This window comes from Falco naumanni, chromosome 6 (assembly GCF_017639655.2).
Source record: "Falco naumanni isolate bFalNau1 chromosome 6, bFalNau1.pat, whole genome shotgun sequence".
In the NCBI taxonomy this organism is placed as follows: Eukaryota; Metazoa; Chordata; class Aves; order Falconiformes; family Falconidae; genus Falco; species Falco naumanni.
This window is the reverse complement of record NC_054059.1, coordinates 77342820-77364552: the sequence shown is the minus strand read 5'-3', so window position 1 is coordinate 77364552 and position 21733 is coordinate 77342820. Positions and strand designations below refer to the sequence as shown.

The 21733-nt window shown below is 43.9% G+C and overlaps 1 protein-coding gene across 1 annotated transcript; it reads left to right on the top strand.

The window, feature by feature from the left end:
- The first annotated feature begins 23 nt into the window (after positions 1–23).
- TAF5L (TATA-box binding protein associated factor 5 like) lies at positions 24–21733 on the top strand. The gene is made up of 5 exons (XM_040598405.1): positions 24–217; positions 5179–5323; positions 10125–10229; positions 13057–13781; positions 19784–21733. Exons 2-5 carry the CDS (start codon positions 5182–5184, stop codon positions 20579–20581), a joined length of 1770 nt encoding a protein of 589 aa, XP_040454339.1. The 5' UTR covers positions 24–217; positions 5179–5181; the 3' UTR covers positions 20582–21733.

Sequence of the window (21733 nt, the reverse complement as noted above, 5' to 3'; positions counted from 1 at the left end):
CGCCGCGGCGTGTGTCAGCCAGCCATGGAGCGGCCGCCGCCAGCCGCCGCCGGCCCCCGGGCAGCACCGGCCGCACCAGCGCCACCACCACCGGCACCCAGGGGAGGCGGCAGCGGCGGCGCGCCCGCCCGCAGCGCCTGGCGCCGCTGGGCGCAGTGACAGCGCCCCCTCGGCATCGCCGGCCCCCGCCTCCCGCCGCCGCCGCCTGCGATGCTCAGTGAGTGGCGGGGAGCGGGGACCGGCGCGGGGCTGCGGCCCGAGGCCCGCAGGGGACGGGGGGGGGCAGCGCGGGGCGGGGGGGGGGGCGGTGCCGGCCGGCGGCGGGAGCGGGCCCCGGGCGTCCCGCCGGGCGCCTCGTGGCGGAGGCCCGCAGGCCCGGCCCGGCCCGGCCCGGCAGGCGGCTCCCGGGAGGCCGGCGGCCGCGGGCGGGGGCGCGGGCTCGGGTGCGGCCCTCGGGGGCAGCCGCGGGGGGGCGGGGGCGGGCGCCTGCCCTGGGGCGGGGGGGCTGCGCTCGTCAGGGGCGGGTTTGTTTTTTTGCCCTGGGTGGGCTCAGCGAGCTCCTTGCCGCACCGCTTCCCTTCCCATCTCCTTTTTGTTAATTTTTTTTCTTCAACCTGACAAGGGAAGACTTTCGCTTTCGCCACCCCTCGGCCAGCGCCCCGCAGCCCCCCGCCGCCCGGCAGGCAGCACAGCCCGCGGCGCCCCGGGCCGGGCTGGAGCTCGTCGGGACCCGGGCCCGGCCCGGTTCTGCGCGCAGGGCCTGGCGGCGGCTCCGCGCCCGAGGCCGGCGGTGTGCGGGGGGCAGGAGCGAAGCCGTGTCCTGCCCAGGTAGCGCAGAGGACTTCAAAGGCATGAAGCAGCAAAGGGGTGAAGCAGCGCGCTGCTTGGCTCTGCCTTCGCACGTTAAGATGAGGAAAAAAAAAAAAAAAGCAGCAACACTGAGGAATTGGCAGTGCTTAATCCGTGAGCCGAATCTAGGGCCAGTGAGGATGGATGCAGGCTTTTCTAAAATCGCAGCGGTTTCTTCTCAGCCTCTTTGCTCAATCGCCACTGCTCAGGCAAAAGCCACCTCTAGTTCCTGATACCTGCAGCACTTTTCCTATTTTGCACCACCACCACCACGCTGCGCCTCCATGTTGACCCGTCATGTTTACTTGCCTCTTTTTCTGAATTGCAGCTGCTGCATGCGTGAAGTCCCTCAGCTCTAGGTCCACGGTTGTCTTCATATTAGTTTAGCCTTCTCTTGTTTATTCTGAAATTTTGTAACTCTTAGATGAATTTAACGTCACAAAATTAAAAATTAGGTAATCTAGAATTGTTGGTAGGTCCTAAATTTCACCTGTAGTGGGTGGTACTTCTCTGCCTACAACTGAAGCCTGAAACACTGTTCTCAGTAGATGGTATTCAAAATATGCTTCTGATGATTGTTTTATTGTTTTTTTATGTTTTATAAGATTGCTTGTCCTTGGTTCTGCTGTGAAGCTCACTAATCTTTCCTCAGTCTGTTGGAAGGAAGAGGCTGCAGTCCCAGTGTCAAGACAGGAACGCAGAATCTTTAAAAGCAGCATTTCCAATACTAGTTTCCAGGCCTTTTTTCCTGTGTCTATACTGGTAATGTTTCAGGGCCGTGGAATCTGCCTAAACCTGCACCTGAGATGTAGCATGGGCAGGAAATTAATTTCCTTGGCCCAGTGCTTAGTACCCAGCTAATTTCCAGCTTTTCTAGGAAAGAGGAACTTGTGATGCGTTTTGTATCATCAGCCGCTCCTCTGGGTTTCTTCAGTGGTTTTGGTTCCTCAAAAAAAATTAACCTAATATCCTTTTTTTTTTTTCTTTGGTGCTCCGATTTGTGACACTGCAGAAGGTGCTGCATTGTAGCTGTGCAGACTCCCAATGTGTTCTTCTCTTTTCCCTTATGTATTTTGCTTATCAGTAAAAATGGTTAATGGCATTAGTATTTATTGTTCTCTGGCTGTTTGAAAAGAATGAAGCAGCTGGGACTTTTGAGCAACTGTTCAAGCTTTCTGCAGGCATGGACAGGGAACGCTATATGCTTTTCAGTTTGTTTCATATTTCAATGGTTATTTTCATTAATTACAGAATGGGTTGAGTTGAAAGGGATCTTAAAGTATCATCTAGTTCCAAGCCTCCTGCCATGTCTTAAAATTGTTTGGAGGTTAAAATGGCAGGATTGTCCTTTTTTGCCTTTAAACTCTGCATCCCTGACCTGTTGTGAACTGGCTCAGCTTGAACCCAGCTAAAGGCATTTTTGCAGCCTGTCCTTATGTTTATTTTATGATGTACTCTAATTTTGAGGGCTTGATAAAGAATATTTGTAGGAATGTTGGTTTTGCTTTTCTTGCACTTTTCCTGACTGCTTTCCCTGCTCCTTGTGACATCACTCTTTGTAATGCTGAGGGTGAAGTATAAAGGCAAGGTGAATGAAGAAACAAAGACCTGAAATGAAAGTAGAGGTGATAGTGTGGCTGCCAACGGGTGTTTCTCGGTGAAGATGCATTTCCTGTAAGGTAGTTCCTGGTCTGTCACCTGGGAGTAGGGAAAGATATCTTGAGGTACTTAACACCCACTACTGTGACTGCCCGGAGAAGTATGGAAGGTATGGGAAGGGAGCAGGAAGCTGTACAGATTGCATGAAGCAGCTGCGAACACTGCCTTACCAGCCTTGGCTGAAGAAGTGGGGCTTCCCTGTCATCCCCAAAGCTCTGAAAAAGGTCAGATTTGAATCAGCTGTCAGTGACTGCTCCTTTCCCAGGCCCTTCTCTCTTGCTGTTGAAATGTCTGTTCCTTGTGTTAGAATTTGAGACTACTGGATAATCTACTGCCTTTTTTGCCTATCATTTAAAATTTACTGTTTTCTCTGTTGGTCATGTGCTCACTCAGCAGCTTGAAAAGGCTGATCTCGGTGCTTCTCGTGTTTGTCACTGTCATTTCAAAGGGTCCTCTGGATCCTGCATCTTCCACACACCAATTCTTAGTTTCTCTGATCCATTATGAGTTTATGAGGGGAATTATCTGTAAATGTATGCTGTGCCACAACGAATAAGGGTTTTCCCACCAAATCTAACCTAGTGCAGACTGATCGTGTAACTGAAGCAAAAAAGTATGGGCAAGGATATTTCTAGGTGCTCTCTCTTTGCAATTGAACCACAGACCTGAGGCTGATTCGCACAGTTCTGACTGGCTAAACCACTTCAGAAACATCTAGTTGAATCTGTTCCATGCCATTTTGGGAGTGAGTTTCTCTTGGAATAGAAGCCAAATACAACCATCTAGATGCAAACAGTTTTTAGACCTGAATTAAGCATCTATGAGAGCATCTCAAGTACAATTAAGTTGCTACCTAAACCTACACTGTGTGGCAGACCGCGTGCAGAGGCGTTAATGTGGTCCTGGGCAGGTCACTTGTGCGTGAGTCCATGCTGCTGTCTGAAATGCAGAATGGTAACATAATACATCGTGAAGTTCAGTTAAGGGTTTTTTTTAGGAGGGTGCTAAGATGCCAGTCCAGCCCTGTGTCCTCCCTTCTTTGTGGTCTTCATTAGAATTCTGTCTGTCTTACAGTTCTGTGCAGCAGAAAAAGCATTATGTTTGAGACAAAGTCTCAGATATAATTTCTTCAGTTGCAAGGAAGGTGAAAAGGAAGTTTGCTTTTGGAGTGGAAAAAGTTGTGGTTGAAACGCAAGATTTTAATGGTGCTGTCTGGAAATGCTTTGAAAACTCCACACCTGTTGATGCCCTTTCCCCACCCTCAACCATTGTTTCACTTGTGAGAACAAATGGAAATCAAATTTTTAAGGTTTTTGCCAAAGCATATATGGGTTTGCAATTCCACATGTCTGTTTAAAGTAACTTTTGCTGAAACCTTGCATCCCCATCTGCTTGGAACTTCACAGAGGGCTTATTGTTCTAGCAGCTGAGATAAGCACTAAGTGTGTGTGCATGGGTATTAGAAAAGGCTCATTTATGATCATATTTTTAAAGCTGTCATTTTGTTAGAAATGCAGTTCTTATAAGGGGGGGAAGGGCATCCTTGTCTGTCTCTCTGAGAAGTTGTGTTTAATCAGGTTTAGCTACTCAAACCAGAAAACCTGTGTGCTTGTAAAACGTGTGCAGGTCATTGAGAGTGGGGCTGTAAGGTGTAGAACTATCTTGAAGCAAGCTTTACCTATTATTCTGGTAGAATGAAACTGTTGCTTAGTTCTGCTTTTTTTAAAGCTCTTCAGGTTATCTAAACTTCGGTGTAAAATAGATGGCTATTGCGAAAGGTTGGTGGCAGTCAGGGACGACTGAAATAGCAAGAGAGCTATTGCATTCATCTTACTGAGGTTCTTTTATTACAAGCCAGAGGCCAAAAGCTAGCATCGGGCTCCTTTCAGTATCGAGATACTACCAAGTGGTGTTTGTGAGGATGGCTTTCAAAATTTGTATAAAGGAAACATCAAAGGATTATTTTGAATTATTATTTCCCTGACTTTTGTAGGAGGGAAATCTGGATAGATGGGGGCAGGTGAAAAAGGCAGAAAACTCTGCTTTTGTTTTGATTGACCTGGGTATTTTTCTGGGGGCTTACCTGACTGAAGTGCCAGAAGTCTGGCTCTAACCTTTACGTTCAGGTGATAAGCTGTTGCTTTCTAGGCTCCTCAAGCAGGTATGCTATATAAAGCATTATGATTCTCAAGTTTCCTTCTTTGTATATTAATTCCTCATTCCCTTGACTCTTCTGGAATTGTTTTGTTGGTTGATCAAACATAGGAATCAGAAAACAACTGAAAAATACCCGAACTGCTACTATCAAAAATCAAGGAGGAGAAACATTCCCTTTTTAACGAGTTATTTTTAACAAAAACAAATGTTTCAGCTCACCACTGCGGTTTTAGTCCAGAATCCTCAAAAGTATTTTTGATTCCTCAGTGAAATTAGTAGAATTAGGCAGCAAAATACCTTCAGGGATCTGATTTGAAGTGTCTAGTTACGCCTTAGTACTGAGAGGCAATCGCCTCAAGGTTTTGTTTCATACTTGAGTAATGAAGTTGTTTGACTTCAGCAATGAAAATACTGAGCCGTTTGTTTTCTATCAGTTTTAATACAGCTGCGGTGTATGTTGATCTCAGTTAACTACACAGTTAGAGCCTCATCATCTCTTTCTTTTCTTTTGAGGTCATGAAACGCGTACGCACAGAACAGATTCAGATGGCAGTGTCCTGCTACCTCAAGCGCCGTCAGTATGTGGACTCAGAAGGTCCCCTAAAACAAGGGCTGAGGCTGTGTCAGACTGCTGAAGAGATGGCAGCTAATCTCACAGGTAATCCTATCGTATTTCCCTTGTGTGCTTCTTGGCAGAGTTGTGACAAGTTGAGTGTGTATACGTGAATTTGTCTGCACCTATGGACAGCTCTCCTGAAATAAAGACACCTGCCAGTGTGAAGTTGGTATGTTACAAACGTTTGAAGAATGGAAATGTGGGTGAAAGTGTAACAAGGTGAGATTTGTGGTCAGTGAAACAGCAGGCTGAAATACCAGGTCAGGGTAGAGAAAATGTGTCTGTTGTATCCCAAAGAACATGAAGCCTGGTAAGCATTGGTTCTTTGGGTCAGAGGTGAGAAGAACCTACATAAGGAATTAAGTAGAAGCAAGAAAAATCAGTTGTACCTTTGTATTCCAGGAGAGCTGTATCATGTGAAATGGAGGTGGTACAGGCTGTTTCTTTTTCTGGCCCAGTCAGCTTTCTAGTTGTGAAAGCTCTGCTCTGTCACTTTTTGGGGGAATAGGGGGGGACTACCACATTCAATGGATGAGACAGTTGATTCTCCTGCATGCCCTTTCTCTTTCTTAAAGTCTTCTGAATCCTGTTAAGCCATTTTCTTTTTAAATCATGTCTGTGATAGTCTTCATTGTAATTATTTTTCTTACAACAAACTACGCTGCTGCTTGAGTGCATACAGATTTTGAATGGACGTAAGCAATGTGGAGGTTATAAAAATTAAATTTGCTTGTGAAAGTAACAGAAAATAAATACTGGGCCAACCTTTCAGTGGAAGTGCAAGAAGGAAATACTTTCTGTTAATGAAACTGTTTAGATCATGACAGCATCTCAGGCAAAGAGTGGTGGATACCTTAGTTACTTGCGGTACAACTTGATTTGACAAAACATTTGTTGCAGTATAGCTCTGTGCTTGTAGCTAGGTAAGATTGGATGCCAAAATAGGTCTTCCCACCTCCAGAGTATACTGCCATTGTTATAATCCAAATACGAGTGACTTGTGGGTAAATGTCCAGGCTGATCTCTCAGGGGCCTGAAAGCAGTTGTGTAATGTTTTGTTATGAGAAGTGACTTACATCTTCTTAGTGTTTTTAATTTCCTTGCTCTTTTCAAAGTAATTATCAGAAGTTTGTTGTGACTCCCTGAAATAATACTGGGGGAGATAGGGAAGGAATGAAACCGAAGTAAAATGCTGAATTGTTTTTGATGGGCAGTTTTATGGGAGAGGTGAGTAGAAAGTCAGTGATGAAATGTAAAACTTGGGACCAACTATACTAGGAGGACACAAGAGTATCTGAAGTAGGAGAGATGAATTGGATTATAAGCCCTTGTATTTGCATATGGCATCATGGAGAAAAAAAATCTTTTTACCTTGGTAAAGAGTGTGAATGAGTGTTTGGTTGGATTTTGTCTTTTTACTAATCTTCCACCAAATGTTATTACTAAATTTCTTCTTATTAGTCTGTATCCTCTTGCCAGTACAAGGGTTTTGTGGCGGGTGATTCAGAACTTAGTCATCAGTTTTCATTAGAACTGAAAATGGTCTGCTCTCATGTATTCAGCTACTAACTCCTCCTTGTCAAACATGCTTGTAGTAAGCTGTCAGTATGCTACAGTTCCATGAATGACTGTTGAAAAAGAACAACCCAGCTTCTTGTTATTCTGACAACAGAGGCTGAAAATACTTTCTGCTGCAGTCATCTTAGTTTTGCAAACTGAATAAAAACTGGCCAGATTCTAAAGCCTGCAGTGCTTTATTTTGGGGAAAGCAATCAAACGTTTTTTTTCTGAAGATGTTTGTGCTTGTTCCTTAACCTTGCTTTTTCTGTTCAGCTCTTTTCTTTTGTTTGGCTTTAAATTAATGGAGTTGCTTACTTCTGTCTTCAATTGTGTGATTTCTTCCTTCATAGTGAAAACTGTCCTCTGATTGTGGTTTTAAATAGTTTTGGTTTTCAGTTTTACCTCAGCATTTTTTTTTGTCTTCTTCCAGAGTCTCATCAGTTCAGCCCTCCTCCATTGCTTCATACACATGCTGTATCTGTACAGCTCTGTTTTCACAGAATCATAGAGCAGCCCAAGTTGGAAGGGACCTCAAAGATGATCTGGTCCAACCTTTTGTGGGAAAGGAAGCCCAGATGACATTATCTAGCACCCTGTCCAATCACATCTGCAGTAAAATACAGCACAGAGCTTCCTCGTGACTATCCCATATTTCTGTAGAAAACTAGAAGAATATTTGAGGAGAGAATGTGTGACTAAGGAACAGGTTCCTCCAATATTGCCTGTAGTATACTATCAACATATAGGACTATCTGAAATAATGTAAAATTATATGTCATCACACTCATGTAAAAGAGGAATCAGTTGCTGTTAAACAGTGTTTACAGTAGTCCTGCATTTGTTAGCTGAAAGCAATGCTGCTTGTAGCCAACACACAAGACCAGGAGGGTACTGCCTGAGTTAGGAGTGAGTTCCTTTGTATTTGCTATCAGGTTGCATAGCTGGCTGCGAGTACTGGAAGTGAAGTCAAGGAGCAGAAGTTTCCAATAGATGTTCTTGTGACCTCTGGGGAAGGTGGAAAATAAACTGTGGTGAATTTATTAATGTGTGGGAAGGCTATGGTCAGTGTTTTATTTCTACTAGGAGAAAAATGCGCTTGAAAATTTACTCTTGTTTTAGAATCAGTTGAGCTCTTGATCTTTTTTGCAGTTCTGGTTGGTGTAAAGTTTTGGGAAGGAAAAGAATTAGAATTTGAATTTGTTGTAACTGGTGTGTAGGGTTTGTTGGGATGGGAATGAGCTCTAGCATCATTACTGAAAGAGCAGGGCATACTTGCCTGATGATTACCTCATCAGACTGTTCCAGCATTGGTAGCCAAAGTTGATGTTCCTCTTTCGGAAGCATGAAGTATGTCTTCATTTTGGAATTAAGTTGTTTATGCAGAGAAAGTTGAATAAGTGGCACAGAAGGAGCACTTCATAAAGCCAAGGACAGTAAGTTGGGCTTGCATGGCACGAGCTAGGTGGCAAGTCATTGTCATTCTTGCTGACATGAGGCCACCAGAACTCTGGGGAGTTGACACTTGTATATAACCCTGTGACACAACGTAAAAGGCAGCCCTCACATTTCTGGTTTTCTTTGCTCTTACAGCGAGTAGTATGAGTGACACTGAAAACTCACTAAGCATTTTTTAGTTGCTACGTGTGCACCCACGCAGTTTGCTTTCTCATGCTAAATGGTGATTATATTAATTTTTAAGTCAGAATAGCAGAATTTTTTACTCCAGCTGTTGAGTAATACCGGTATGTGAGCCTGGTGTTCTTACCAGTTTTGAGTTTCTGAAGCAGCCAGGCTGTAGGAAGTGCAGTGTTATCTGTGACTTTTGGCAGATTATATTTGTTTATTTCTAAACTGATGGGAGAGAAGATAGGGTATTGGTGCTGGAATATGTATTTGTTTTTTCCCATGAGGGGATGATGAGTACAGCCCAGCTCTCTGTTTCCAAAGCTGAATTGAGCTTGCCCTGGAGAATTAGTAAAACATAGCTCATGTATTTCCCTAAGCTCCAGGAAGATAGACCTGTGTATTACCAGGGAGAGAGTGAGGGGAGAATAGCAACAGGCTGCCTGAATGCCATGTGCTGATCTCTTTTAAATTAGAAGCACTGAGATGAGCTGGAGGCTGGCCTATCTCTCTTTAGCATGTGAACATTTTATGATGTTGTTTATAGACTTCCAGGGCTGTCAGACTGTGCATGAGTCAAATGTTGGAACAGAAAATGATCAATCAGGAGTAGGGAGGCAAGGGCCGGGGGGGGGGGGGGGGGGGGGGGGGGGGGGGGGGGGGAAGCAGGGAAGGTGGCAGGGGAGACTGGAAAAAGTTGAAGGCATTAAGAGTGATGAAAATGGGTTTTGTGGAGGGGAAGATATGCATTGGGAAAAAAAGTTGGAAAGGAGAACAGTGAAACTCCTTGCCCTTCTGTGTTCTTCTTAGAAGATCTTTGAAGTTTCTAATCAGTGGTATTTGTATATGCTTAGGGTATGTTGGTGGGTGCACATAAACTTGCACAAAGATCCCTGTCGGATTCAGAGAGATGAGCAGAAGAGCAAAGGTCTGGTGCCAAAGAAGGAGAAGCCAATTCTCTCTCTAAATAGTTCAGAACCACTTTTATCAGAGTTGATACTGGTTCTGAAAATCAGTTTAACACCGTCTTAGGAGACCGTAACAACTGGTTTTGTCAGATACCAACTGTTCTTTATTGCAGAATCCTCAGGGAAGAAGACACATTTTGATTAAAAACTTCTAAGTGTTTGCTTAGAGAGTCAGTGTGTTTCCACCACCACTTCTGGGAGACTGATAAATGATGATGACTGCGATGAGGAATTTGAGACTTGGGTAGTGGCAGACCTTCTGTCCATGATGGTTGGTGGGTCTCACTGAAAAGAAACTTTGTTTTGGAGAAAGTTGTAGATTGCTTTCCTCATCTTTTCTGAGTGCGAAGTACTAAAACTGCTGAGTATCTTGTAAAACTGTTAAGAGATCTATGATGGTGTGATTCTGAATTTCTTGGGAACTGAAGGTTATGTTTGAAATCATAAAAATGTATTCTGGGGGGAGCAGGTGAGTTGCTGAAGTTTTTAGAGGGTTTTTTTTAAGGTTTCAGTGTACTTTCTCATTCGTGTTCTGTCTAGGTTGTTAATGCCACGTTTAGATGCTTTGGACTATGTCATCCCAGGAATGTCATCTTGGTGGCTGCGTTGGATTTTATGAGAAGCTTTGTTTCCAGACACACATGTAAAACTCCTTAAATCCCGATCTAATTTTTACTTACTTTATTTCACAGTCCAGTCTGAATCTGGTTGTGCCAACGTTGTGTCTGCAGCTCCCTGCCTGGCAGAGCCACAGCAATATGAAGTACAATTTGGACGATTACGCAATTTTCTCACAGGTAAATATCAGGAAGCAAGGAAGAGGAAAGTAGCTGCCTTTTTTGTCATTTCAAGGAGTAAAGGACAATATAATAAAAATTATATAATCATGTCCCTAACAATCTTTAGATTTCTGGTTTTGAGATTGCAGTTACTACAATCAGAAATATTTGATGTTTTGTTGTCTGACTGCTGCTGAGTACCTTTGGGTTTTGTAGTTCGCTGACTGCCCGTTCTTATTCAAGCATTTGACATTTGTGGATCTTTCAGACAACAGCATATATATACAGGACGAGCAGGAAGATTAGAGTGTTTTAGGTGAAAGGCAGATAACTTAGAAATTAGTGTAATTCCCTGCTGTCTCCTAGTTCAGGGGTTTAAATTTTATTCATAATTGGCTTATTTTTATGGTGGTCTAGAGTTTTAAGGGGGAATTTGTTCCCTTAAATTACTGGCTTTGAGACTGGAGGTGTATGACAGAAAGTAAAAAAATACTATTGTTCCGTAGTGTGATGCAGAAGACAATAATTATTTTTCTTTTCATAGTTTTTTAATAATTAAAATAAAAGCTACACTTGGGAATGACCTTATTTCTTCTATACCTCAAATGTGGGAAGAAGAGAGCAGATAGGATTTTTAGAGAATGGTACCAAGGGAAGTGAGGTTGCCCCTCCTCCCACCTTTGGGCATGTCCGCATTTGTCCAGCGTAAGGATTTGATCCTAGTGTGTGTAACACTAGGATTAATATTCCTGATAGTTGTTCAAGGGAAAGGGAAGGAGGCAGACAGGAAGGCAGAGGCAGAAAATAGTGAAGTCTTAGCCTTGCCGCCTAGAGCAGTTCAACACCATTGGCCTTCAGTATTGGAAGTAAATTTTTATGGTTTAATGGATTTTTGAGAAGTATGATTGCTCTGTTGAGTGATCTAAGTGTCACTTGAGGAAGCGCTGTGCATGGTTTTGGTGTTCAGGTGAAGTGTTTTCATGTTTTTTTTATCCCTCTTGCTCAGTTTTGGGTTCTTGCACGCATGAACTGCTGCTCTTTTTGCAAGGGAGTAACTTGCCAGGCAGCCATAAGGCACACCAGGACGCTTCCCATTTCTGTGATGCCTGTCCCCAGGGGCACTGAGGAGTGGGCAGGGGACTTAAGACCACTGAGTAGTTTAGGACTTACTCTAGAGGTCTCTAGTTCAATCAGCTGCTCAAAGCAGGGCAGGATCAGAGTTTGATCAGGTTGCTCAGGGCATTGTCCAGTGAGGTTTTGATAATCAAAAAATGTGGAGATTGTTCTGTACCTGGGGGCACCAGCTGCAGGGCTGATCAGTTGGATGAGAATTTTCCTTGCAGCAGCTTTCCTGTTGGCCTTTCACTTTTACTCTGAGGCTGGCTCCTTTTTCTCCATAATGACTCACTAGGTACCGAGGGCAGCAGCTGGATACCCCTTATTCTTCTCCACACTAGACAGACCCAGCTCCTGTAGCGTCTCTTCATATGTTCCTGGGGAACATTTTCGTCATTCCTGTTTCTGCAAACTTCCCATCTCTTCCCTTTTCTACCCCCTCACTGCAGAGTGAGGTGCTTCCCCTTGTTGCATTTCTGGACTAGAGCACCTTCAAAGAGAAGAGCACCTGCTCTAGCTGCTTAGAGCTTTTACTACATATGACCACTGGTTTCACTGGCTTTGGCCCAGTTTCAGTAGGTCAGAAAGGAGAATGATGGCTAAGTATGCAAATACATGTGTGTACTCTGCACACCACACAGACTTTGTGGTTACTTAAATAGAAATGGGACAGAGGCACAGTATGGACCAGAGAAAGTCTGGAAGAGTGCTCAACAGGAGAGGAAAAATAGCCTGATGGAAAGGGGGGGAAAGGAATATGCATTAATGAGTGACAGAAGGGAAGAACAAACTGAAAAGAAGCAATGCTGTTTGAGGATCAGCAATGCCTATTTTGTTCCAGTAATGTGGACCATTTGGTTCTCTGGTAACTCGTTGTTGTGGCCCTGTATGTTGCCATGGTGTTCTGCAGCTGGGCTCGGCTCCTTACAGCTCTGCAGCCAGCTGAACATGGCAGGAAAACAGCCCCAAGAAGCTGGAGAAGGAGGTGGGGTGGAGCTGTTGTACAGATTAGCCTCTGCAAGGTACAGCACAGCCTAATTGGGAGATTGTTACACTGTGTACTGGGAATTACTGCTGGGATTTGCCTTGGCAGAGAGAGGGGAGAGAGAGAGAGAAAGCATGCACATGAGCAGGCACAGAAATAAAACAAGAGCGCAGCATATTGCAGTACATTTTGGAAACCAGCTTCCCTTTCCCTGGGGACAAATCAGTTCCATCCAAAGCACCACATGCAAGTTTTATCGAAGCTGAGACGGAAAAAAGCCACCAAAGTTAAGGCCCACACAAGCTAGGTATATAATGATGACTGAAGCATGTTAAATACTAATTTAAGTATAATGAGTGAATTTTAAAGGCCATTTATTGCAATAAACAGAGGGCATAGTTTTTCTTCTTAAATAAACAGGAGAAAAATTCAGCTGTCGTGTTTTATGAGGTAGTATTTTAATAGCTGGCCCACACTTAAAAAGGGTTTTGAAATATCTGCATTTTGTTCTGACAAGGTGCCTCACTGACTTGAAAATCTCTATTCAGATCTGTAATAGGTACCATGTATCCCATACACAGGTGACAGAAGAGGTTCACTTAGATGCCCCAACAAAAGTATTCTTTTGCTTGCTCTCTGATGCTACTGTCCAGGCTTTTTGCAGTAATTGTCCTTGTTCTGTTTTATTCCCAGTAGAACGTGGATTGAGAAATCATTCAAAGTTTGTTGCTCTTTTTTATATAGATTCAGATTCACAGCACAGCCATGAAGTGATGCCTCTTCTGTATCCCCTCTTCGTCTACCTCCATCTGAACATGGTCCAGAATGGCCTAAAAAGCACAGTGGACAGTTTTTACAGCCGCTTCCATGGCATGTTCCTGCAGAATGCCAGCCAGAAGGATATCATTGAGCAGTTGCAGACTACCATGACTATTCAAGATATCCTGTCCAACTTGAAGCTCCGGGCTTTTCTGGACAACAAGTATGTCATCCGCCTTCAAGAGGACAGCTACAACTACCTTCTTCGCTACCTCCAAAGTGATAACAACAACGCCCTGTGCAAAGTCCTGACCTTGCACATTCACCTGGATGTGCAGCCCGCCAAGAGGACTGACTACCAGCTCTATGCTGGTGGGAGCTCCTCACGCAACGAGAGCAACGGCCTAGAACCCAGTGATGTGCCAGCTTCCATTCTGCAAAATGAGGCGGCGCTGGATTTACTGCAGGACAGCATTAAACGTGTCAAGGATGGGCCCCCTTCCTTAACGACCATCTGTTTCTATGCCTTCTATAACACGGAGCAGTTGCTGAACACTGCAGAGATTTCACCAAATAGCAAGCTGCTGGCTGCTGGCTTTGATAATTCGTGTGTGAAGCTGTGGAGCCTGCGTTCCAGGAAGTTAAAATCTGAGCCCCACCTCGTTGATGTGTCCCGCATCCGCCTGGCTTGTGACATCCTGGATGAGGAGGTCTGGATAACCTTCCCCCCACCCCCTCTTCCCCCAACCCTTTCTGTCGAGGTGTTTTGAGCATTGCTTTGTGGAGTATCTAATACTGTCTTAGGGGACTGTGAGGCTGTCCTCAACCTGCCTGCCTTGCCACACAAATTTTATAGCTTGCTTGTGGCCTTGTTCTTTCCTGCAGTAGTTGTAAATAAATACTGCACCAAGGTGCAGTGAGTTTGTGCTGGGGTCATAGTTTGTTAGTCCTAGGTGCTGATCTTCCAGCTGTCCTTGAACAGACGACAGTACACAGACAGCCCAGTAAGGGCAGATGACTAGAGAATGCACCCTTTCCTGAGGAGCACAGAGCCTTCTTCTGGATGGGAAGATGAAACACAGAGATGCAGGCAGTAAAAACACTGTGGTGAATGAAGGCTAGAAGGAAAATGGCTCAGAACACCATATCAGAAGGGTGGAGAGCAGGGGAGAGATGCAGACAGAGGAAAATAAAGACAAAGTAAGGAAGGAGCCAAAGGAGACTGGTCTGAGGCCTCTGGAAGAAGGAGAGATGCCTAAGTGCAAAATTCTATTTCAGGAATCACTTTAACCAGAGGTGAAGCGTTAGCATGGAAAAATTATGCAAAATGGCTCTGCTAAGGAACCTGCAGTGTAGAAACTTCAGAGGCTTCCCACTCTGGAGTGCTGGAGACAAGGACAGGGATGTGTGTGCCTTCACATGCCAGGCTAGATAGCATCTTCTCATTTACTCTTCCCCCCTCCCCCTCTTTTTTCTTTTTTGCTTTTTGCCTTCTAGTCCCACCCTTTCTCCACTCTTGCCAGAGCTTCCCACATAGCATCTTATATTTGGAGAGACTAGAATTTGTGACTCTTTTGTTTAATCACTTCCCTTTTGCGGGTGGGGGCAGCGGGAACCCCCCAAAAAAACCCTCATTTGCTCTTGTGTTGAGCATTTAGCAGGGGAAACAACCTTTTTTCCACTGTTTTTTCTTATAAAAATTACCTAGTGGCAGGGTTCTGTTTATTTTGGAAGACTGCAGAGAGCTTTCTGTATGCCAAGATCTATGGTTAGGGATTGCTTTGTTAGTCAGCTTGAGAACTGGAGGCAGGCATCCAGGTGAGATAGCACAGTGGCATGCTCACTGCTTCCCAGGTTAACCCTTTCTGCAGGGTGAGCAGGTAAGTGGGTCAGACTAGCCCAGGATAGAGCTAGGGACTTGTTTTCATTATAAGCTGCAACAGCTCGTAGGACATGTGACTGTGTATTGCCTGTCATGGAAACCAAAAGTCAATAACCTGCAACAGAGGAGAACTTCTCTGGTAGATCAGCAGGTCACCTCCTTTGGCTCCAGACTATAGAAAAGTGAGATATTGGCAGGTTATCAGGAGTGTGTATTAGCTTTTTTTGGCACGTAGGCACATACTTGCATATTGTACGTGCGTTATGAAACAGCCGTGGAAGCTTGAGTACAAATGGCTCTTGTTGGCTGTTTAATATTTTCTGTGTCCTGCAGTATTTGTGCACAGGTCTAAAACCAGAAACTGGTCAAAGACCAGCACGGATCATACTCATCATTGCCCTGAATGACTTCCAGCACTGACAAAACAAATAGCAAACTGATCAGGAGTTCAAAGTTAAAGGAGGACATCAGCCTGAATGCATTGCTGGTTACATGTCCCAAATGCAAACGAAAGCCTTTAGACTACAAAGGAAATAAATCCCAGTGTCTGCAAGCCCTAAGTGAAAATACACAGGCACCCACAGGGTCGCAGGTGGGAGCAGACCAGCATCCACTTGGGTGCCATGGGAGTGGAAGCCACGGATACTAAGACAGCTCAAACAAGACCACCCTGACCACGCTGCAGCTATAGTAATGCAGCTCAGTGTGAACAGGGGCTGTTTTTCAGACTGTCACTGCAGTCTGATTGACAGCAATGCACAGTGATAAATCTGATGAAAACTTTGACAAAGATCAAAAATTCTGAATGTGCTTTCACATTACTTCAGTGAGTTCTGTAGAGTAACTTGCGAGGATGTTAAACTTGATTGGGTTTTGTAAGGTTTCTACATGTTGCTTGTTTCGCTTGATGTCTGTATAGTTTAATTAGCTTTAGGTACTGTATTTAAATAGTAGTGTCTGAAATAATTACTCTTCAGCTTGGTTTCTGATTTGCTGCAAGCAAATAGGTCTTTCTGTTTATGAAGATACAGAAGTCTAAAACTGTGCTGGTTTCAGTGGATCTTGTTCAGGGTGGCACTAAAACTGCACTGCTGGGTTTATTAACTCTTTTTGTGTATATACATGTAGGTATATATATAAAAATGACGTTGAGACTTGGCAAAAGTGTTAAGAGAACATATTTTTTTCCTAGACCACATAAAGCCTTTGCGTCACTAAGGACAAAGTTGTCTGCTTGGTGTAGTGAGTATTGCTCAGTGTGATGCCCCAGTGCACTTCACCAGTGTTGCCTTGCTTCTTGGAAACACAAGCAGCTTACCATTTTGAGATAAAGTAATTCTGTTTTCTTTATGAAGTGGCATTTGTGAGATGCTACTATAATCTCTTTTACTTAAGGTCCAGTACAAAAATGCAGTTTTGCAGCTGTGCAAATGGACGTATTGTCTGTCTCTTTGCAATTTTGCCATGCTCATGGCTGTACTACGTAAATCAACAACAGAAAATAATATTCTCTGTTCCAAGCCACAAGAGTAGCAGCCTTTAAATTCTGTGAAAACTAAGACTTGACCGTATTCAGTTCTGCTTCTAAGATTCTGCTTTTAAGTGGCAATGGTCCTTCAAGTGGTAATGAGCAGGGATGATGCTGACACTTTGGTGGATGGTAGGTGGGAGGGAATTCTGGAAGGAGCGATAAGAAACGTCCTGCAAAGACAGCCCATGGTATCTACTTCTGCATCTTTCCCTGCTAGGAGTTCCCTACTATAGGCAGATAAGAGATCTTTCCCTTTTGACATCTTAAGAACACTGCAGGATGAGAGAGATCGCAACACCCAGGGAAACCTGTTACTAGTTAGAAAAAAAAAAAGGAGGGGTGGGGTGAACTTTTGTTTTGTTTTTTCGAGGTTATCATTGTTGCTTTTTCAGGCTTACTCATTCCCTTGAGGCTTATGCTGGGTGGAAGATCAAGATAATTTTTGTCAGCTAGATAATGTTTGCTGCTCACAAGGTTAAGTGCATCAGCAGTACATTTTTAAGGGTCCAAATGACTGTCATGCAAAATCCATTACTGATTTAAGTAATAGCTGAGGAGTTGGGCAGTCTGTCCATAGGTGTACCATTTGGAAAGTGTCCTGTGTAACAAAACATGCTAACGTTTTTGGTCTTTCCAGTTTCTTAATAACATAATTTTGGGGATTCCTATACTTGCTCAGGAAGTTTTCCCGTTCACTGTTGAAGGGTAAATTTGGTTTTTTAGGTTGTTTTAGTAGTATTAGTAGGTGTTCTAGTTCTATCCTACTACTTAAAATCTGTTTTGATAGTACTTCTTTTCAAAATGGATAATTCAAACAGTAAAAGTTAGCTTTTAGTGTGTGTGGATTTAGGTTATTGATTAAAATAGGCTTATGTAACTTAATTTCTTGTCCATTCCAAGGAAATACAAATTGTTCATGCTAACCTCGAGCAGCAACCACTTCAGAAGGAGCTAATTGATATCTGGGTAGTTTCCAGTGGTATGTTACATCCAGGAAATACATTCAGTGTGTGGAATTGGAATCCTGAAAAAATACTATGAAGAGGGATTTCCTGCCTCCCTGCTGATTTGTAACACAGGTTGCAACCTTCCTATAGCTGCTGCAAATACATACCTACACAGTAGTAGCTGTGGGATGCAAGGAACACCATGTTTGATCTGACAAAGAAATGAAGCTTGGTTCTGCAAGGCAGTAATTTAGTGGCTGCATTTCAGCTGCTTTATTAATTCGGTCAGCAGACTTGGATAGAGAGGAAACAGAAGAATTCAGCGACTCGGAGGCGTTATAGGCATACTGGGTTTGGTGAGCTATAATACAGTGTGCAGTTGTTATATTAAGTGGGTTTCAAACAGAAGTCGAAGTAAGACTTGCAACCTGTGACTGTGTAGGAGCATGGTTTTGAATGCTGCAGAAGGCGTTGACAAATAAGCTGCTACTGTAATACAAGAAGAGTAGTACATGCTTGTAAGAAAGAGTATGTGCTTGCAGGCAGCCCAAACAGCCCTATATGAATTTGGAATCACAAAATTAAGTACCTGGACTTGCAGAATTTACAGAAACTGTAATACAATATAGGTAAGTTAAATGGGCTTCCACTGGTAACTTGTCAGGAATCTTATGGTCATAATTAAATAGTATAAAATGCTGCAGGTGTCAGCCTCTCTCCTTTAATGTGGTTAACAGCCTAGAGATGCTGTGGATTCCAGCAAGAAAAGGTCTATCAGAGGTAGAAAAAGCAATTTGAATAAGAATGGGGCTTTGCATGCTAGAGCCTGCAATTTCTCTCTGCCTTACCTCCATAGCAGAGATGAAGTTGGCTTCCAGCCATATCATAAAACTCGCATGGGCACAGACTACTCTGAAGAGAATTAACATTGCTAAACACAGCTTGCTGCTTACTACTCAACACACAGCTGAGATGGAGAAAGACAGCGAGCTAGTTAGCTCAGACTTTGCTCACTTCTGATGTGAGATTTGAAACCACTGGAGGAGAAGGGCTTTCAGGACTACTGTTAAGTCTGAAGCAAAACTGTCTGTGGATCCTGAGGTCAGAGGGACGGGAGATGTCATGTCAGCCAAGAGAGCTGCTGATGACACACCGGCTTGTACTGGTCGTCAGCAGTCCAGCAGCCCTGGGGAACTGTGTTTCCTCTTGGGGCAGGAAGTGCTCCTTCTGCAGGAAACGGGCCAGTTGGTGATGATAAAAGTTAAAGGGGCTGCTCACAAACAAAAGGGCGTTGTGTTATATTTGATGTGCACAGATTGTCTGTGGATGAGTGTTACTGGTTCAGTACTGAGGAAGAGTGTCTGCCTGATAGCCCCAAGGAAGGGTGATCTCAAGCTGCTTACACAGGTGCACCCCAAGCCATGGTTATCATGCACTCTGTCAGTGAGACCTCAGCTTGTCAGGCAAGGACACTCTCTTGAGCTGAGATGTGTTGAAACTTGTAGCCTTTGAGTGTTGAGAGGTGCTGCTTGAGTAGACTCAGATGCTCTTACCCTCCATTGGTAAGCACAGCTCACTGAACAGTTTTTAAACATGAAAGCCTTTACTTGACTATTTGCCCTGGTACTTGAATTGGAGAATTACAGGATAAAAAGGTTTCCAGTGCCATCGTTTTTGTGTTCATTCACCTTCTACCCAAAAACGGATCCTTTGACCTAAATAAGCTGCATACATTTGCTGTTCTTGAAGGATGAGGATGTGAAAGCCTCCTGACGGAGCTTGCATGGAGAAATAGGTATTACAGCTTGACTGGGTTTCTGTTCACATGTGGGACTAAAAATGTCCAGCAGACACCTTGTCAAATATGCTTTGTCTTTCAGTCTCCTGCCTTTTAAGATATCTGTGTTTCTTTTTGTCTTCTGTGAGATTCACTTCCAATAATGACCACACCAAAGAACAGACACCAAGATCTGTTTCAAGATCTTAGCTAAAAGTTTGGTTGAGAGTGGATAGGGAATAACATACGTTTTTAGCAAACGGAAAAATATCATAAAATATCCTTTTTTCCCCTATTTGCACATAGTACCAGGTTAAGGTGCCTTCTGGGGTAAGCATGAGGCTACCCAAAATGAAGATAAAACCTTTATATATCTTGCCATCACTTTCAGCATTGACCTAGATGTAGCAAGTGCGCTAGCAATGTTTGTGCCTCAAGAGTTGCACAAAACGTGCCATGTCTAAAATAACTTCTTCTGTATTAACATCCGCCTGTTTTCCTCATGGTGGTTCCTGTATTTGTTGAACAAATAAACATGCTTTCCTTTCTTGTTTCTTTTTCTCCTCCCCAACCAGGAGGAAGAGGACGACAGCGCAGGCACAGAAATGAAGATCCTGAGAGGACACTGTGGACCTGTGTATAGCACAAGGTTCCTTTCAGACAGTTCAGGACTCTTATCTTGTTCTGAGGACATGTCCATCAGATACTGGGACCTTGGGAGTTTTACAAACACTGTGTTGTACCAAGGACATGCCTATCCTGTCTGGGACTTGGATATTAGCCCCTGCAGCCTGTACTTTGCCAGTGGTTCCCACGATCGCACTGCGAGGCTCTGGTCATTCGATCGGACGTACCCGCTGCGAATATACGCAGGCCATTTGGCGGATGTAGACTGTGTCAAGTTCCACCCCAATTCCAATTACTTAGCAACAGGCTCCACGGACAAAACTGTGCGCTTGTGGAGCACTCAGCAAGGCAACTCAGTGCGTCTTTTCACAGGCCACCGTGGCCCTGTGCTAGCACTTGCATTTTCTCCCAACGGTAAGTACCTGGCATCAGCGGGTGAAGACCAGCGGCTAAAGCTGTGGGACTTGGCATCAGGAACTCTTTACAAAGAACTGAGGGGCCACACGGACAACATAACCAGCCTTACTTTTAGCCCCGATAGTAGTTTAATTGCTTCAGCGTCGATGGACAATTCAGTCCGGGTCTGGGACATTCGGAACACTTACTGCAATGCCCCTGCAGATGGGTCTTCCAGTGAACTGGTTGGTGTATATACCGGACAAATGAATAATGTACTGAGCGTACAGTTTATGGCCTGTAATCTTCTTCTAGTGACTGGAATTGCACAAGAAAATCAGGAACATTAATTATTTTTTTTTCTTAGGGAAGTGGGTGGGTGTATTGAATGCCAGAGTCCATTGCAAGCTGAGATTACTGACTGTGAAACACTTTTCTTCCTCTGTCCCCTTGAAAGGCATGTTCAGAGTGATGCAAATGCTTTAAAATGTCTTGTCCACAAAAGGCCTGTGCTGTTGAATGGAATAAGGAAAAAAGGAGAACTGATAAAAATATGTATGCATTCTAATCTTGAACTTGTGAGGATGGGGACAAGGGGAGTAAAGCCAGTAGCTTGGGGAAACCAAAAGCCTGGTCCAGACAAGTGAAACTGCCAACCAGATAAGCTGCTGACCTGCACTTAAATATCCTGCATTGATTAATGGGCACATGTTACCTACTGTTAACTGAGGCTTGAGTGTGTGGAGAACTACTGGCCCAGTGTGTTTTGTTTGTTTTGCTTTTGTTTTCCTGGTATTGCAGAGGACCAGCATCTTAAGACCCTCTATTAAAAGAACATTATCTATTTTCTAAGTGATAGTGGTCCTAAATATTACAGCTCCCTAGAGCACTTCTGGAATATTTTGGACTAGCTAAAGTAGAAAATACCATCTTTCTTTTTAGCGAGGGGATGGAAATCTGACCTCAGTTGGGGCCCATCTCTGCATTGTCGTTTGGGTTTGGTTCCTGGTACTAGCTGTGATATTTGTATTTATGTTCCATTAATTAGGAATCTTTCTGAATCTGGTTGCACTGTGTTTTGAGGATGGGAAGACAGTGGGGGTAGAGCAGTGGTTTTAAGGGTAATAAACAACTTGCTTTGTCTGGAGGGAGGACACAATAGAACTGAAGCGGCTGAGTTTGGACTCCTAATGGAAATGAGGCATGTCAATCCGCCACTGCACCTCACAGAAATATTTCCGTAAATGGAAATTGGCAGTCTAGGGAGAGGGAGACAGGGAGAGACAACATACAAAATGACATGGGAAAAAATAGTATTACTAAATTATTGTGCATAAACAGAGGCAGCTCTGCCAGTGTTGGATTTTTCTCAACATGTTGCAATATCAGTTTCATGAACACTTTGTGAGATAAGTCATCAGCATTTACAACAAGGATCTGCAGAAAAAGCACGTTCTAGTTTGTCATTTGGAGAGATTAAATATTTCTGCTTTCTGGAAAGA

Bases quoted from the DNA above. Each gene is read 5' to 3' on its own strand.
- TAF5L (XM_040598405.1), top strand. From the start codon at position 5,182: ATGAAACGCGTACGCACAGAACAGATTCAGATGGCAGTGTCCTGCTAC. The intron at 5,324-10,124 runs GTAATCCTATCG...TTTATTTCACAG, and splicing joins GATGGCAGCTAATCTCACAG to TCCAGTCTGAATCTGGTTGT. The intron at 13,782-19,783 runs GTCTGGATAACC...CTCCCCAACCAG, and splicing joins GTGACATCCTGGATGAGGAG to GAGGAAGAGGACGACAGCGC.